The 18,507-nt window shown below is 39.1% G+C and overlaps 1 protein-coding gene across 9 annotated transcripts; it reads left to right on the forward strand.

Annotated features, from left to right (window-relative positions):
* Positions 1-29: 29 nt before the first annotated feature.
* Positions 30-17,680, forward strand: ascc1 (activating signal cointegrator 1 complex subunit 1). Of its 9 annotated transcripts, none has more exons than XR_011644985.1 (12): positions 30-432; positions 572-674; positions 784-881; positions 967-1,145; positions 1,269-1,402; positions 2,371-2,490; positions 2,952-3,073; positions 3,628-3,701; positions 6,120-6,264; positions 7,292-7,392; positions 10,469-10,542; positions 17,450-17,680. XR_011644985.1 is itself a non-coding variant. In XM_034107481.1 (10 exons), the coding sequence occupies exons 1-9, from the start codon at positions 303-305 to the stop codon at positions 6,234-6,236; spliced, it is 1,077 nt and encodes a 358-aa protein (XP_033963372.1). In that variant the 5' UTR covers positions 30-302; the 3' UTR covers positions 6,237-6,264; positions 17,450-17,680. The 9 variants fall into 9 exon arrangements, 2 of the variants coding, with proteins under 2 accessions (XP_033963372.1, XP_033963373.1); XR_011644984.1 differs by lacking the exon at positions 17,450-17,680 and adding an exon at positions 15,106-15,264; XR_011644983.1 differs by lacking the exon at positions 10,469-10,542 and having other exon boundaries at positions 7,292-8,027.
* The last annotated feature ends 827 nt before the right edge of the window (positions 17,681-18,507 follow it).

The raw sequence follows: 18,507 nt of genomic DNA on the forward strand, positions 1-18,507 counted from the left end.
TGCCTATGATTTAACAGTGATGTGGATGGTTCGCCTGGATGATTTCTCAGGAGTGATTGTTAATTTCCATTTGTAGATCTAATAAACGTCAACCCAGGACCCTGTCTGCCGAACAGCACATAAACCAATGTGTCAACTCACTAGTTAAGTTATTCCGTGGCAAAATAAGTGTTTAAAGCAAAATAAGCTTATTTACTTGGCTGCTAACTTGAGCATTTAGCTAACTTATTAGCGAGCAGTTCTGAGGTTTACTTAGGTTGTTCGGTTAGCTTAGGTTGAGCTAACGTTAGCTGCTTTACATTATGGACGTTTTACGACCAGCTCTTATCAATATAAATGGGAGAATATACCGGAGGAATGTCACTAAGGACTCTAAGGAGGAACATTATGAGGAAGAAGAAGAAGAAGATGTGTCTTACATGGGGCCACCAGGTAATTGAATCCTGTCAGTGGTAGCAACTGTTTTTTAGTCACAGACAGTGCTGTCAGCCTGTGGCCACAATTCCCTATCAAAGACGCAAAAATATATAAATGTATGTAATATAAATGTGTGTTTTCAACTTGGTTATAGAGAGTGAATACCTCGAAGAAGATGAAGCCTGTGACACAAAGTTAATTGAACAGACTGATAAAGGATACCGCTGTGCCATTGAAGTCCCAAGTGTTCTTTACAAGTGAGTTGTTATCAACAACATGCACATGTTTGGATTGTTGTGTATCATCCCTAATTTGAAAAGCACAAGAAGTTTTGTTTATAAGCAGCATAATGTTTTTGTTCTGCAGATACATCATTGGAAAAAAAGGAGAGACACGGAGACGCCTGGAGTCTGACACAAAGACATCTATCAGCATCCCAAAACAAGGAGTGGAGGGGGAGATTGGTGAGAATTAACTATATAATACAACGTTAGAGAGCACTTTCTGAAACAAAAATATTTTCTTTAATTGACTTTCTCTGCTTGACAGTTATCACAGGTTCCCATAAAGCTGCAGTCTCATCTGCAGTCACACGTGTTGAGCTCCTTGTTGAGAGTTACCGGAAGAAGCAGCCTTTCACACATTTCCTGTCATTCCCTTTGAGTAATCCCAAAATCCAAGAAGGATTCCTGACCTTTAAAGACGAGGTGTTGAAGCAGTGCTCACAGGTACTGAAGAAGGAAACCTACATGTTGCAATGATGAGGGGCAAGGGCGGTGTCTTGTCTAAGATCAGCACATTATATCCTCAATACATTCTGTATTTACAACTCTTTTTTCATTTGTGTGTAGGATCATGGAGTTGAGGGGAGCATCTTTCAGAACCCTGCAAAGCTTCACATGACAATCGGCACCCTTGCTCTGTTAAATGAGACAGAAGTGAGAAAAGCATGTGAACACCTCCAACAGTGTCAACACTTCATCCGGTAAGGGCCAAACAAGTTGTGTGACTGTGACAACAACAAAAAAACAGTTATTTTGGAATACTGTTGGGAAACAAAACAACATATACTGCTTTAAGGCATAATCTAGGAACAGATTATATTTAAAATGTTGTTAACAAAGCCCATTTAAACTAGCAATGAGCTGATCCTACACACAAGTATTGTTGCTGTAACCAAAGCCTGAAATAAGTTGTTCCTTTATGCCATAGAAACAAACGCACATCAAACACAAATAGTGAACCACACTTGGTGTCCCTTCATTACTAACAAAGTGTGGACTGTAGTTTATTTTTTGTCAAACCTGAATATACCATTTCGCTGCTGTTAATACTTACTAGGGCACCAAATCCATAGCAGAAAATAGTCCCCAACAAATATGGTGTGTACTGTAGGTAATCGCATTTTAATCGCAATTACGATTTTGGCTTGCAACGATTATGAAAACAACATAATCGAAATAAAGCGATTATTTTTTAATTTTCTTTATTATTATTTATTATTGATGTTTTCAAAGTAAATGGATAATCGTTTTTAATAATCGTGATATCAATTATTGACCCAAATAATCGAGATTATGAATTTTGCCATAATCGAGCAGCCCTAGTGTACTGTAACATATGCTTAATCTACTTGGCCGACCTGTTATAAGAAATAATGGAACCTTAAAGAAGAAAGAAAGTGTACATTTGTGACCCATTTTTAAGTATTCGTATCTTAGTAGTAACAAAGGGAATCTGGGCCACAGAATGGTTGGAGCAGATTACATAATAATGATTAGATTAGTTAGAATAACAAGTGAACTCGCATAACCAACACAAATAATAGATTATATTCCAACACAGTATTACAAAAATACCATTGTATTCCAGTTTATTGCTTGCTCAACATTTAGGGTCTGAAAAATGTGCCAGGTGGGTCACTATTCTTTTTTCTTCGCTGTCCGCTATCAGGGATATCACAGAAGGAAACCCTCTGACGTTGGAGGTGACGGGCATAGAGTACATGAATGATGACCCGGGCATGGTGGATGTATTGTATGCCAAAGTCAACGCGAAAGACAAATCTGACAAGTAAGTGGATCAATAACAAATCCTATGGAGAAAATAATATTTGTGATCAAATAATGTATTTTAATTTTTATACCAAAGAGATGGACACATACAATCAACCATTCAACAATGAATTAAAGTAATACAAAACATATGTATTATATATATTGTATAACGTATTTTATATTACAAAAAGTACATTTTTTTACAGACATCCACACACATCCCACAACCTACGCTAAAGACAGAAAAATAAATGATATAGAAATGCGTACTTATATACTGCATTATTACATACATACCTGTCTGCAGTAAAAAAACATGAAATGTAAATGTTTCTGATACAAGAAACATTTTATTCAACCTCAAAGAAGCTGAAAAATGAACAGAGCCAAACGCAATAAATACAAATATCCTGTGAAAAAATAAATACATGGACAAAATTGACACGTCATATTTCTTTATGTATTTCTGCTCTTCAGGTTGCAGCTGATCGCGGACCGGCTGGTGGAGCACTTTGTCTCCGCAGGGTTGATGGTGAGAGAGTGGGACAGAGTGAAGCTGCACGGCACCGTCATAAACACTCTGTTCCGAAAGGACTCAGGTAGAGACATTACATGCGAGCAGTATATTTGCCAGTAGTTGTTGATCTGTTGTGTGACCACATTGATAGCTCTTCCCCTCACCCTATTTGCCAATGTCCCCTTATTATCTTCTGGCGTTGACCTGTGCTGGAGTGACGACAACGCTGAATCCTTTAACAACTGCAACAACAAATTCCTGAATACACCCGACAGGCAGCCAGAACTCTGTTTGGCTACAGCTCTGTTTACGTGCGCCAAGCGGCCGTGCTTTCCAAGTATTTTGACAATGGCTTCATTCAGTTTGTCCATGGATAAAGTCCAGCCCCAGTTCTCAAATTTGTACTGCGCTGACCAACAACACAGCACAAGGGAAGGTCACTGCTGATCGTGTTTGCCAGACAATTAACATTCAGTGTTTACTTCTTCTCCTTAGTCCCTGTTTCACAACTGAATGCCCTCGATTGTCACCTTGTTATTGCTCCACTGTAGCAGCAACTTAATGGCATAAGTTATTTGTTTTCTTTGTTCAGTGCTGCACTGTTTAGCTTGCCTTTTACACTCTGGTGTTTTTCAGTTGAAGACGCGGGCGGCCCAGGGAGACAAACCATGAGTGAACGAGAGGCTTTTGACGCCAGAAACATATTAAAGGTTAGAGGAAACTCACTCCTTCCTGCACCTTCAAATACTGCAGCATTAGAAACATCCAGACCTGTGCTCACTGCTTCACTGATGTCAATACCAGATGCCATTACACATGGGGATTTAGAAGGTTTTGTTTATAGGCCAGATGAAAAATTGCCTGTCAATAGTCCAGATATAAACACTTCAACCCCAAAAGGAACATTTCATGATAAAAAAAACCCACAGTTGTTCTTGCTTTTCATTGGTACTACGTTTGACTACAGCAAAAACTGTAAAAAAAAAAAGTAAGTTTAAGTAAGGTTTACTTAAAAATGCACATGTTTGGGAAGTAGTGAACTGGATAAATGAGACTTGGATTATTTGTGTGTGAGAGTTGGTAAGCGGTTGTTTTGCTGTTGTTTTTTAAGACAGCTCCCGTTTACTACAGCAATCATTTTCCTAATGTTTTAGATTCTTCGTCCACCGTTCAGGTATGCATGAGAAACAACGTTTTATTCTCTAATTCAAGTTAATGTGGGATGAGAACTTGATCGTTTTGGCAGTAAAGTACTCTTCAAAAGACATTTAGATAAAGTAATTGTGGTTCAATTTGTAAAAAAAAGGGGTAAAGTAAACTTCTGAATGCTTTATTTAGACCTTGCACCATACAACTGTTGCAACACTGCTAACATTCAACACACTGTTTGTATGCTTTTAAAGGCTGTTGACATTTCAACTGCTTCTGGAGTAGCATTTGGATATGAGAGCTTATTAATAGGCCTTTCAAAAAGAGAGATTAAGGTTTTTGCAGGGGAACATTTTAATACCACTCTAGCATGCACAAAGGGTAATAGAGTTCATTTTAGGGCCGACTCACTTTTGATTTCAGGCTGGTATTAAATGATTATGTTCCCAGACCAGCTGCAAAATGTAATTAGCTCACCACTTAGAAGCCAGTTAGAGTTGCCCTATTTCAAATCACTTTTTTAGTTTTTAAATCTCCAGTCCTGTTATCTTCAATATATGATACTCAGTTTTAGTTGGAACATTTATATAGTAAGGCCTATATAAATGTTTATTTACAGCAGACATTTTGACTTGATACTGTAGCAAAAGCACAGATGTTACAAATAAGGCTCTGTTATGTTCTACAATAAGCGGTGACAGTGATCAAGCATTCACAATACAAAGACCCTGAACCTGATAAGTAGAAATCAGCCATCTTTTATTTCTTGTTGTGGGTTTTTTGTCCTCTGGTGTGGAACAGGAAACATCGTATTGCATAAGGGTCTCGGCTACACGTGCACAACATGTATGCAGTTGAATTGTAAGAGAAAGCGGTTTGCTCCCCTAATTGGATATACATGTATCACAAACTATTAAGACCCTCTTCAGTCGAAACCTATAGCGATAATAGGAATCTTTTTTATTTATAAACTATATTTATAATGCTCTTCTCAAAACAAACGTACAGTGTGTTTGCCTGTGCTTATAATAATACATTTTATTTATATAGCGCTTTTCACAACTCAAAGGCGCTTTACAGTATGAGGGAGGGTAGACAAACAAGGACAGGCAAACAAATAAAAAAAAAAAATGATGTGCCGTCATTGTGCTCAAGTGTCAATCTTTCCTTTTGTTTTCTTTTAATGCCATCAACCTGCCAGGGACTGCAGATGGAAATTAGCTTTATTGGCTAAATCTGCCACATTTACAAGATGGACTCAAAGGCTCATGTTCATTAATGTGCATTGTCCTTTCTTAAAAAAGATATAAACAATAGTTATAATGCAGCTTACAATTACAAACATTGTCAGAAAGATTTGCCATATGTGTCCCTTTGTAGGTTTTCAAATGTTTATTCCCTCAGTACTGGCTTAAGATTTTTAACATTTAACAAACCAAGCTAAAATATAAGGTTCTAAAAAATGTATTAGGTGGAGAAATGTACTGCTCCAGAGTATATTGATTAGAGCTGTTATGTGAAAGAAGAAGAGCGTACCTTTTAAAGCTCAAAGAGGAGGGTTTGGATTGATTTTTATTTTATTTTGTGAGCAGCACTTGTGGTTTCTTTGTGTGGGACAACTGAAATGTGACACCCAGTTGAATCTGCAGATCAAAACAGCTTCAAAATCACCTTCCCTCCACTGTGGTGCAGACAACATGTTTGTTTGGATTACAAAACCCTTCATTTTATCTTCTCTGAAAATGACACAAGGGTGCTTACCACTCTCACTTGCACAGTAACCATGGTAACGCCATGTTTGTGAGTGACAGAGTTTAAGAGCAAGGTCGACTCTTCAAGCAAAGTGCTTACTATCTAAATCATTGAGTGTTGGGACTACTTTTTTTAAATCTGGGAATAAGGTTTTATAATGGTGTTGTGGCTTTGTATTGTGGCTTTGTATTTCATTATTTGAAGACGTTTTCTGTTTTTCATTACAGAAATTTGGTGCTTATCGTTTTGGAGAGTTTGGGTTGAATACGGTGCTGCTGTCCCAGAGATATTCCTCTGACTGTACGGGCTACTACACCTCTGCAGGGAGCGCCAACTTCTCATGAGCTTCTACACGGGCGAGCATTTTCCGAGGTGGGAAATAAAAAATTAAAAACCTTTTTGGTTAGCTGAAGCTGTTATAATGGCAGTGTCCAGTAGGTGGCAGCAAAGATCTTTTTTGTTTCTCCAAATGCCTCTTTCCACCTATCTATTTGAATCAAATGATGTTTCCTAAAACTCTGTGAGAACAATTTATGCAGGAAAAACTAAAATGATCACTAGTTCAGAATGATTGAAATTATCAAGCATTTAGACTAAATATGAAACACGCTCTCAAATTATTTGAAAGGCTCGATAGTCAAATCTTTTATTTGTGTACTTTAGTGTGCAGTCCTTTGGTTCTCTTCAGGGAGTTTGAGGCAAATGACATCAAAGTAAACGATAAATGGGTTTTTCAATGGAACAGACAATCAAAAAGAAACATGACAAAAGCAAAAATCAACATTAAAAAAATCTCTGTCTTGACCATTGTGTATGGGGATTTGTTCTTCACAATGGATAGTTTTTTTATTTAGTATCACTGTACCAGTAGAATAATGTTACCTTGTGGGCAAAACTGTTATCATAGAGGAGGAGATGATGCCTTTGTGTGTGAATTTGGACTGTTGAAGATCTAAAGCAGCAAAATGTTTGTTCAAACAGTCGTGGATCCGGTTATATTTCCAGGGCTATCAGGGTAGATTTTTGTAAAACTAGGACACATTTCTATAAAAGGGACATTTTGATAAACATAGTGCTTAATGCAACCAATTACATTTTCCCAGGTATTGCACATTAGGACAATTTTGAGAAACAGAGGCAGATATTGTACTTTTTACTTCACTACTTTCGTTTTGTGGACAATTTTGAGAAACAGAGGCAGATATTGTACTTTTTACTCCACTACTTTCGTTTTGTGGGAATAGTGACTTTGCATTGTCATATTTTACATACACAACTGATTAAGAATGTACATACAATTAAATATTGTTATTGAGGAAATCAGCCAGCAGTATATTAAGTTAAAATTAGCTTCACCTTGCATAGCTATGCTGCTAACACAAGTCTGTACATTTCACAGACAATGCTTCATGCCATGACCAGGGGCGGACTGGGACTACAAATCAGCCCGGGACTCTCGACCGGCCCACTTCGGTACCGCCGGCCCACGCGGTGCCGCAAGTAAATACCGCTAGTAAATTGTCGACGGGGGGACGGGGGACGGGGGGGTGTGCTAGTGACTTACCGCAGAGGTAGACATTAAGGGTAAAATTGACTTGTATTATCAATGGCCCCACCATTGTAACCACTGGCCCGGAGCCTTCGTCCAAAAACAAATCGACTAATAATGAAGAAAATTAACACATTTGTTGCAATAGTAATTTATGCACTACATTACTACTTGTACTCCAACATTTGAATCATCAGTTCTTCCTCATTTTCCTCAATTGTTCATATTTGGTTTATTAAAATAATGATATTGTGGTCATTGTTAAAAAAATGCTGCTATTATGAGTATTATTATTTGTTTCATGCACTTTCTGCCTTCCTGTCATGTAATGGCTAGATTAGAACCTTCATTATCTTAAACTGCTGGGACATTTCGCCAATACCTTTTATATTGTCTACTCTTCACATACTTGTCAGCATAGGTCGGCATTGATGTTCAGAGCCGACAGAAGACCTTGTTTATGTTGGCATCATATTGAGAGGTGCAGCCAGTGACGCGTCCTAAAACCAGGAAGTAAGCTGCTGGTTTCCTCGACAAAAAGCAACGGGATTTCTCCACAGGGTTTTGGAAAATAGCTGGAAATAAGGTCTGTGGAAAACTAACCAGTTTTATAAATGCACGTTTTGTTCAGCCGGATAATCTCCACATGTCTACCCTACTTTTATAATTTTCGAATCATAAATCGAATCGATAGATTATAAAAGGGTTTTAGGACGCGTCACTGCACCACTAAGCCAACTCCATCCATCAAGCTGAAACTTCCTCTCCCTCTTCTTCTCATACTCCCTGTCACTCTCCTTTAACTCCTCCGGTGACTTTCTTTTATTTGAAGATAGTTTTTTGCACGGCGCTTGGCCGATTACCGCTGGTATTAAAAACATTTTGGCGAATGGTTAGGTAGCGTGATAGTCTGTAGTGAAGGAGCGCCGTTTGCTTTTCACCCAACAACGACAACCGACTCACGGAACGCTATGTTGTAGCGTTGATAAACGAAACAATTTAACTACATTGCTAGTCAAAATACCAATACCACAGGAAACATTTTTTTAAAGCAATATCTTTAGTGGCCCGAGCGGGCAAGTGGAAAGTACGTTATGCTGGCCAGGGGTGTCTAAATCGTGCTTCCGGGCCAGCGGGCCATTTAATGTCGAGCCCTGCCGGTTACCGGCCGGCCCACATCGTCCGACCGGCCCACTTCAGTACCGGCCCATCGGGATTCGTCCCGATGGCCAGTCCGCCCTGGCCTTGACATCAGGACTTCTTTAAACTTACCTAAAGGATCTTCTTCCTGTTTGAACATGTACTTGTTGTCACCTGGTATACGTATAAACATCCAAATTTACAGTGTTACCCTACTTTCTGTCAAAATGTGCTTACATGTCCATTCTTGTGAGATTATTGCCTGGTACATCTCGTATACATCCAGTTTGAAAGTCAGTTCTAATGGCATTTTCTGAATTATTTGATGATTCCTGTTGCGCCGTGACAGCTGCTATAGCTTGTCAACGTTTTTTTCAACCGCTTTTCAGCCAATCATTTTGAGAAACTCAGAAAGTTTCAAAGTAAATACCGTGTGCCAAACTAGAAAACTTTCATAGCTGTTCTGAAAGGTTCTGTTTTCACACTGATCATAAGCAAGTTATACCAATTTCCTTTCATCTCTGCCTCATGAATGTCCTAATGCGTCACTGACATGATTTATTGCACCAGGTTTTTTCTCTTCCTCCATCTTTCTTATCAGTGCCCTCCCCTGACGAAGCCACAACCTTGTTCCCACTCCCGTCTGTCGAATGTGTCAGTGAATACAGACATCGGACACAGAGCCTCTTGCTCTCAACGTCAGAGTTATTTTTGTCAGCCTTCCCCTCAGCTGCCTATGTGCTCTGCTTGGCATGCAGAAGGGCGATCGCAGCCAGCCAAAGTTACATTGATGGAAAGTGAGGGTGCTTTTTGTTTGTCAGCTCTGCCATCCCATGCTGTCAACCCTCCCCTGTTCCCCTGGAGCCGTGTCAACAGACGCCATTAGAAAGGGACATGCAAATTGAGTCAGCCAGCAGAGCCGTCCGTGCACTGTCTGGGTCTAAAATGTATCTTTCTAGACTCAAGGGAGGCACCTAATTATCCACTTCCTGTCTCCTGAGAGCATGCTTGTTAGTGGGTCAGGAGTACACATCCAGCATAACGCCACTCTCTCTCAGGTAACAGATACAGTGAGGATTCTGCCATGCCAATAGTATTGCTCATAAACACACAGAGAGGGAGAGAAGAGGATTTGTAAGTTAATAGAATTCATTGAGAATATGCATCCTTGTGTCTTTTGGCAGGGACATGATTTAGGATGTGCTGGCCAGATGTCTTCACTAATGATCACACTGAAAACACTGGACTACATCGGACATATTCCATTTGATAGATTTCTATATAAGATGTTTGGGGTTTCTGTTTATTTAAATCACCATGCTTGTGTTTTGATGCATAGAGTAGGAATATATGGGACGAGGGGTGCGATAGCTGATTACTTCTCAATATCGGTCAATAATAGTGAATATTTCCTCAATTATTGAATAACAATCATTTAGTACTATAATATGTGAAATGGAACAGTCAAAATGAGCATTTAAGGACAAAATGAACAATTTATTAACCGTTCATAACTCACATAGTCAAATTATGAGCATATAATGACATTCTTAAACAACATGCTGATTGGCACCGATTAAAACTTCTCATAGACATAATTTAAATTATTACAGCTTTGTTTTTACTATTTTGTCATTCATTAGGTTTTTATTACAACATGTATATCTGCATTATACAATCATTGATGGGGTAAAGCAACGGTTTTAAATCCCTTGTTTTGTCGAATTAACAGGCTAAAACCCATAGAAATGTCAATCTACGACGATATACAACAGAACAATGAAAGATTCTTACATTTGAGAGGCTTCCTTAGTTGATATATACATTTAAGTCACATACAATAAATGTAACAAAATAGTACATACACTTTTTGTTTGTTTTCCACAGATGTATCTTTGTTGGGGGGTAAAAGCATTGACTTAACCACATCATGCTGCTACCTACGTATGTTGTCTGTGTGGGTGAGTTTGCAAACGCACTGTCCGACATACAGTACATCTTTTTCTGTCTCCGCCACATTTCTCACCCTAATTAGTCATCTCTGTGCTTCCTGCTGTGGGAACGTCCCACCGGACCCTTGAGATGTCGAGACTAGCATACGTCCCTTTCAATAAGACAGATTAATGAGACCTCTGTGTCTGTTAGTGTTCCTGCATACCTTTTTCCTCTGTGGATCCGCATCCTTTGAAAGATCTGAGGAGACACGGGAGCTGGCTTTCAATTAAAATGTTAACTAAGGATCAAGTTACTTTTTCAGCATCTGTGTATGTTTTTGTTTACAAGTCAAATAGTCTTTATGAGTAGAAGAAGGCTACAGGCACAGAAAACAAGCCCTTGCAAAGTACAACCAGTTGATAAAAACTCACATTACTATTTTTCCCTTATGTTAAAGGAAGAGAAATAAAGGGCAGCCATTTTGAAACAAGTGAAAGCAAAGTAATCTCTTAGGTGAGCCCTGTTAAACTTACAGTGAACCTTTTATAATGAGAATTCACTCGTGTTGTTAATGGAAATCTTGTGTAACCTCAACCAAGCATTGTTTAGGCCTCCATCTAATTTGCATATTTAATTTCATTCAAGTTCCAAATTAGCCTTTTTTATGCAAAAGCTGTTGGAAATAGGTCTTACTTGATCAATATCAACCTTTTTTTCTGCACATTTTGGTTCTCATAACGGGTGTTTCAAAACATGCATTCAGAGCGCTGGAAACAATATATATGACAGACGTGACCTTTTTTAAAAGAGTAGATATGTTCGATTTGTTTGCTCTGAGTAATAGCCCACATGAAATCGATTGAGCTCTCTAAAGCACGAGGGTTGATCAGGTTCATAGAATATTAAAATCCAAATCCAATTAACTGAAAGTGTGAGTTTGACAGCAGGAAGCTGCTCGGATGACATTTCAGTAGGTAGCTTTGTATTCCTGGTGTCATGTTTTCACCATAACAAGCTTGAATCCTTAGATTATTTAAAGGAGATCTTTTGATGGATCAAACACGTCTATCCAGGAGAAGTTACAAAGGTGCTATATTACTCGTCCCGCTCAACAAAGCAGGCACATCTTTCAAATTGGATATTGTAAGTGGTGATATACGCCAGCCCGCCTCCCTTTGATTGTGCTCTCATGTTGGATGTGACTCCAGCTGAGTGTCAGTGCCGTTTGAATGTCACACTAATTACTCTGTCACTAATGGGCATGAGCGGTACTGATGGACAGCCAGGGCGAGAGTATTTGAAATGTCTAATGTGCGTCTCCTGCGAGGAGGCAGGTGATCCCTGCTGCAGCGCTTTATCATTTAGAGTGCAGCTGTCCACGTCTGTTGATGCTGGAGGCATTCACACATGAGCAGAGGCACAAAGCCCAGTGTGTTTGAACAGCAGGCAGTCATTCAGAGCTGCTGTTTACTCCTTGTACCCTTTGCACAACAACACATTTCCATTATCCCTTCATCTCTGTTACTTTGTCCTGATAATTGTCTGATGAATAAATGTCAAAAAATATTGAAATATGACCAACAATTCAGCATAACCCTAGATGAAATGTTAGAAATGCTTGTGTTTAGTTTATTCGTTTTGTTGTAATGTTTATTGTCATATCTAATATGTTGTCTACCTCTGAAAATGTTTTTTTAAGTTTGTTGCGCAGAAACATATTGTTATCTGGAAACAAAACACCACCAATGCAGGTCGGTATATTAGCGTCATTGCACTTATTTAGGCACTGCACTTCAGAAACTGCTAGGAAAAAGGTATTCAAATGTCACTAATGCAGCTTTCACACCAGCGCTTTTCCCTTTCTAGCTCCGAACGGGAGCTTTTCTGGTTCAGCTCCGGTTTCCCTTTTCTGCTCCCGCTCTGTTCACACCGCCCAGAGCTGCCGCTGCTGCGTCATGACGTCACCGTTTACGTACCTGCTTCATAAAATCCAAACCGCGCGGAAATACCTCACATCGACAACAACAACAATGGCCGATTGTATTGAAGCGCTGTTCGCTTTGGTTATCCTCTTATGAAACTAAATGGAAGGCATCGGACGACTTTACAAGGGACGACTTTACTTGGAACTTTACAAACATCACATGCGAAATGCAAGACTTCTTTGTGGTCTTCGGCATCTACTTCAGCCCGCCTCGACGTAAGAGAGATGTAAGCGACGCCGCCTCTTAGCTCCGAAGCTCTTGCCTCTAGACCGACAATTTTTTGGAGCTGGAAGTGAACAGGATTCCGGAGCTAAGAGGCAGCGCCTCTGCGGTGTGAACAGGAAAAACCGGTACTTTTCAGGCTCTAGCTCCGAGCCGGAGCTGAAAAGGCGCTGGTGTGAAAGGGGCATTAGAGTGATACCTGAAGTGAAATATTTAGGAATAACATTGTCTAAAAATTATATCAGGAGAGAAGATCTTAATATTTGTAACCGTATCACAGATATGAAGAAATCTCTCAGTCGTTGGTTAACTAGAGATCTTACTATTTTTGGCAGAGTTCTTCTTACTAAAGCAGACGGTATATCTAAACTTATTTATCCATGCCACTCATGTTTTGTCTCTTCGGCCAATATTAAAAAAAACAACTCAATTATTTTCCAATTCTTGTGGAGAAATAAAACTCACTACATTAAAAAGTCACAGCTTGTTAAAGAATATGATAAAGGTGGAATTAAAGCTTTAGACTTTGAATCGATGATTGGAACAATTAAAATAAAAATGGTTGAAAGCTTTTTTGTCCCAGCCAGAATCCATGTGGTTCCATATTCCAAAGGCCATATTTAAACGTCTAGGAGGGTTTGATTTTCTTTTAAAATGTGATTTTGAGGTTAATAAGATTCCGACCAAATTGTCAAATTTTTATAAGCAGATACTTCATTATTGGAAAATGATATTTACCCACAATTTTTCTCCTCATGGATCTACTTTATGGAACAATAGAGTGATTATTATAAACAGAAAATCCTTGTTTAGGAGTGATTGGTATGAGAGGGGTATTTTGTTTGTTAGTGATTTACTAGATTGCAATGGTAAACTGCTAGATGTTTTGGCTTTTTCAACGAAATACAATATAACGTGTACTGCTAAAGATTATAACAAAATCTGTAAAGCAATTCCTCTACCACTTATTGAAATGATTCATAATTCTTTACTGTACTCAAATGTTGTATCAGTTGTACCTAGTTTGGAATTTATTGGCGATACTCTTAAGAATAACAAATCTATTAATTCTTCTTTGAAATCCCACTTTTTTCACAATTTGAACAGAGGCTTATTTCCACAAGGGACCGATTTAGACACTTTATCTGTAATGTAAAAAGCTCTATCTTATTTTATAAAATGGCCTATTTCTCCTAAAGCAAAAGAAACTCATTTTAAAATTGTTCATAAAATCTACCCGGTTTCTACTTTTTTAAATTCAAGATTTAAATTTGAAGTGGAACCATGTTCCTTTTGTAATCTATCTGATGAATCGTCGGAAAATTTATTTTTCTCATGCCCTTTTTCTAAATTGTTTTGGTCGAATGTGAGAGATTGGTTGTTACTTAAATTAACAAACATTCCGGCCTTCAAAATATATCACATTTTATATTATATTGATAATTTGGATTCTCCCATATCTGATTTGGTAAATATAATTATTATTTTGGGTAAATATCATTTACATTGTAGTAAATGGAGAGGAGGCAAGCCCTCCTTTCACTGTTTCATAAATGAGTTCAAGTCCTTTTTTCTGTCCCTTAGGAAAATACAATCTTGTAACATGTCTATAAAGATTTGCAATGACATTTCCAAATGGTTATTATTTTAAGTAAGCTTAATGCCTCTCAAATGTTTTTGTGCCTTTATGCTTTTTTCTCTCCCCCTGGCTCTTATTGGATGTATTTTTTTTTGTCTTATTGTGAATGAATGTCTTGCACTTATGTTGATAAGTTGATGATATCCTCACCGAGCTTTTGTATGTTTTAAAAATGTTCAATAAAACATTAAAAAAAAAGACCCTTCTCCGAGAAGCAGGGAAATTAGTTTTAAGAGCAATGGGACGTCCTTTCCTCCGGAGCGTCACGTGAAGCGACGTCGTTTGTGATGACGCCGCACAGCTGATCGTCTGACAGCAGCTCTGTCCCCGTTATTTTCAAACCCCCGCCACACATTTACTGACACAAACATTTGTATCATCTGTTGTGGACCCAAATAAATAAAATCAAATAAGAACTCATTCTCAAAAAAGATAAACGCCATTCTTAAAATGTATAAACGAACAATAGTTTGATTAATATTGATTCGAGTGCACAATAGAAATAAAATAATTGAGAGAAGAAAAAGAGATATATTATCTATCAAAACAAATATTATCTTCTTAAACTTGTATGGTAGTCAAGAACGTCACATCCTAATGTGTATTGATATATTTAGAGGGAGGGAAGGAGAGTTTCAAAATTCAGATTTTCCATTTCTTTAATTCATGGTGGTTTCAGTAATCCCCTGGTAATTGAGGACCTAAGTAATCTAAATGACTAATGTAATATTTATGACTTTCAGAAAGGACAGGAGACCCACAGGTGCCTATCAATGATTGTCAACTGACAGCACAATGAGTCAAAGGACTACAGTAGCAGCACAGCAGCAGCATGATGATGATGTTAAATGTATTGTTTTAGGAACATCCATGTAAATAAATGGAATTCAATAAACATTGAATAGCATGCATGCAGTTTGTCTGTGCCTTTTCCTCTGTGTTGTCCTGGCATATCGTCTCCCCCATGGTTTGCTGTGCTGCCGGGGGATGCTCCAAGCGCTCAGAGAAAGGAGTATGAATGTACGGCTTCCCCACTGACACAGAGAGGAGGAAAGAATGGCTGGTTCAAGTCAGCAGGAGCAATTTAACTATCACAAAAGACAATGAGGGTCTCATTGCAGGTCTTCAGGCTCCATTGAATCCCCCTGGAGTTCTTGTGCTGAAAGAGGGAGACAAAGACAGGAGAAAGGGTTAGATACATCTAGCAACCAATAGGATGGGAAATTGCTGACCTATTTGAAACTTACCTTGTGTTTTCACTCTCACTTAAGTCCCTCTCCCTTTGCCATCAATCCAACATCAGCTGAGCTGCAACATAATACAGACAGGTAATAAAATAACAGAATCACAAGGACATAATATGGCTCTGCTAAAAACACTCACCCATAAGTTACGTTTTAGTTTACTGTTTGGAAGTCTCAAATATGCACTCTAAATCCATATCAATAGCGATGGATCACAAAAATAGCTCTCTTCCTTATTATTGTGTAATGTTAACTATATTATACTAGCTTGAACTCCAAAATGGATATCCTCATTTCACCAACTCCACCCACTACAATCACACGCCCCAATGTTATATTTAACTAATATGTAACTCCCCCCACCCCGGATAAAAACACGTTTAGCCTCTTTTCTCTAATTCCACAACGTTGGATGAAATAACATTAAGAGAACGGATTAATAGGCTGTTCATGGTTAACGTGTGTTGCTAACTTTATCCGGTATCCTAACCTAATCTGTTTAGTTGTCCGGTTGAAAATTAACGCAAGCTCTATGCCCATTGTAGAACAGGAAACAGAAGTTGGTCCAGGTTCTGGTCAACCCAAAATTGTGATAGAGAGAGAAACATGTTTTGTCATTCTGCCACCTCTAATGCTTACAGCAAGTAATCAATACCTCAGAAGGGTTCATGTACATGTAGGCTACGGTTTGTTAGCTGTTTGCTTAAACTACCCCTATAGCTATGTTGCCGGATAGCAAACTCAGGCATTGCAAACAATAACGTGATATCAGAAAACTAGAAATGTATAACTCACCTGACACTGTGGCGTACTATTCTCTTCATCCGAGTCTGTCATGTCCTGTAAATGCATGTGTAAATGTCAACGATACGATAGATGTGTAATAAGAACGTCAACAGCATTCAACAACCGCAAATCCCTCTCTTATCTCAGATAGAAAATATGATTGGAGATGACCAGCCAATCAGAATTGACCTTCTCGAGTTCTCCGATTGGTTGGTTTTGTACATTTGTAACGCTGTGACAACTTGAGCGAGCGCAGGCAAAGCTGAGCGTGCACAGGGTGGAGAGGTAGCCCCGTTTAAGCGTCCCTAATGGCGCATTTCCACTGCAGCGGGGTAGCCCCGTTTAAGCGTCCTCGCTCAGGCCTCGGGCTGCCTCGCTGGCCGTCCGAGGCCGTGGCGCATTTCCATTACAGTTTAGGACCTGGGGTAGCAACGCAGTGTAGGCGGGGCGATCGGCTTTATTTTTGTTCACATTTCGAGTTGTTCCGTCGAGCTCCCGCTGGATTTTATCATCCCCAATGAGATGTAGGAACATCGTCACCTCCTCGGTCGACCACGGTGTGCTTTTCTTTGACGTTGCCATTTTTGTAGCTCCTCCGTTTACAAAAATGCTGTGTATAAAAATGCTGCAAGTTTGCTTCTAGATATATATGCGACGCTAGGGATGATCTTGCGCGCGATCTGTGACAATTCTCTCTGACCAATCAGCAGTCGAGAGTGTTGACGTCACAGCTCTGGCCCTGGCCTGATAGAACCACGATTTTATGGGGCCGGAAAAAGAGGGAAAAAGTACCCGCTAGCCGGTGCTACGCTATATGGAAAGGCCACCAAAAACTGGCCTGGCCGCTTGAGGACGATAAAGGACGCTTAAACGGGGCTACCCGCGGAAGTGGAAATGCACCATTAGGGACGCTTAAACGGGGCTACCCCGCTGCAGTGGAAATGTGCCATTAATAACATATTGTTCTATCAGTCAACACAGTTATTGTCGATTAAAATAACCATTACTTGAAGTCCTAGTATAGTAAATATTAAACCCTGATTTGTTGTTATTGCAGGTCATGGATGAACACGGCAGCAGCATGAAGCAACTCTCCGTTGAGAGCGAAGCATTGTGGGAAACACCAGATGATGAACATGAATGGACTTACAACAGCGTGTCTTTGCATCCTAGCTGATTTTTTCAGTTGGAAAATGAACATTTGTTGGGGTTATGTTTTCCTTCATGCTGGAAGAGGTGCTACATTTGAACATTCTGGCAGGAATAAATAAATGTGCAAAGCATCCACCCTTGGCCTGTTGCAATTAATTGTTGTAGTTCCTGAAGCGATCCTGGCAGAGTTGTTACATCACGTGAGAATATGTACAGCCTCGATAAGCAGCGGAGCATTATTCGTAAGACACAGAAGGCATGTGTTTACATTTGTACACAGCTAGTATTTATAGATAAGCAAACCCCTCTACGTGTTTCTACATGCTGTCATGCCTGATATTATTCAAATTAAGCTTTCCTCCCCCTGACTCCTTTTGTGTAAACTGATTTATGCTTGGTGAACAGGATGGATTAGTTTTATCAACATCGTCCTAGAGAGATACACAGCGAACTGATGACATCAGTTAATCCCCTTAAAGGCACTCTTCCACAGCGTAGCTCTGATATGTACAACAAGATGTTGAACTAGTTAAGTGTAGCTGCTTGCATTTTTAACACAAGATTAGGGGACTGTTATATCATGTGAGAATATGTATACACTTGTTTTACTGAATAAGGTAGCTGATTAAGAGCATCTGATTTGGTCAGTGATTTAAGGTCTGCTGTAGAGCTCTCTGTTTCTGTAGAAGGGAGAAACTGTCAATCAATCAGAGCTCTGTAGGCAGGAAACATAATTTTTCTATTTTCGTAGCTACATTCATGACAAATAGTTTCAAAAACTGCAGTGTAGCTGAGCTAAACACGTTTTTGAATTTGACCTATCTTTAGCACTATTCTCACAACCAGTGAGAACCAGGTCAGTACCGATAACATATTTCAATTTTTAAACATCACGATTAATCGTCACTATCTCCATATGGCCAAACCCCTACTTAATATCATTGCATCTGAGGTTTTTCCCCA

The sequence above is a fragment of the Pseudochaenichthys georgianus genome, chromosome 19, assembly GCF_902827115.2.
Source record: "Pseudochaenichthys georgianus chromosome 19, fPseGeo1.2, whole genome shotgun sequence".
NCBI lineage: Eukaryota > Metazoa > Chordata > Actinopteri > Perciformes > Channichthyidae > Pseudochaenichthys > Pseudochaenichthys georgianus.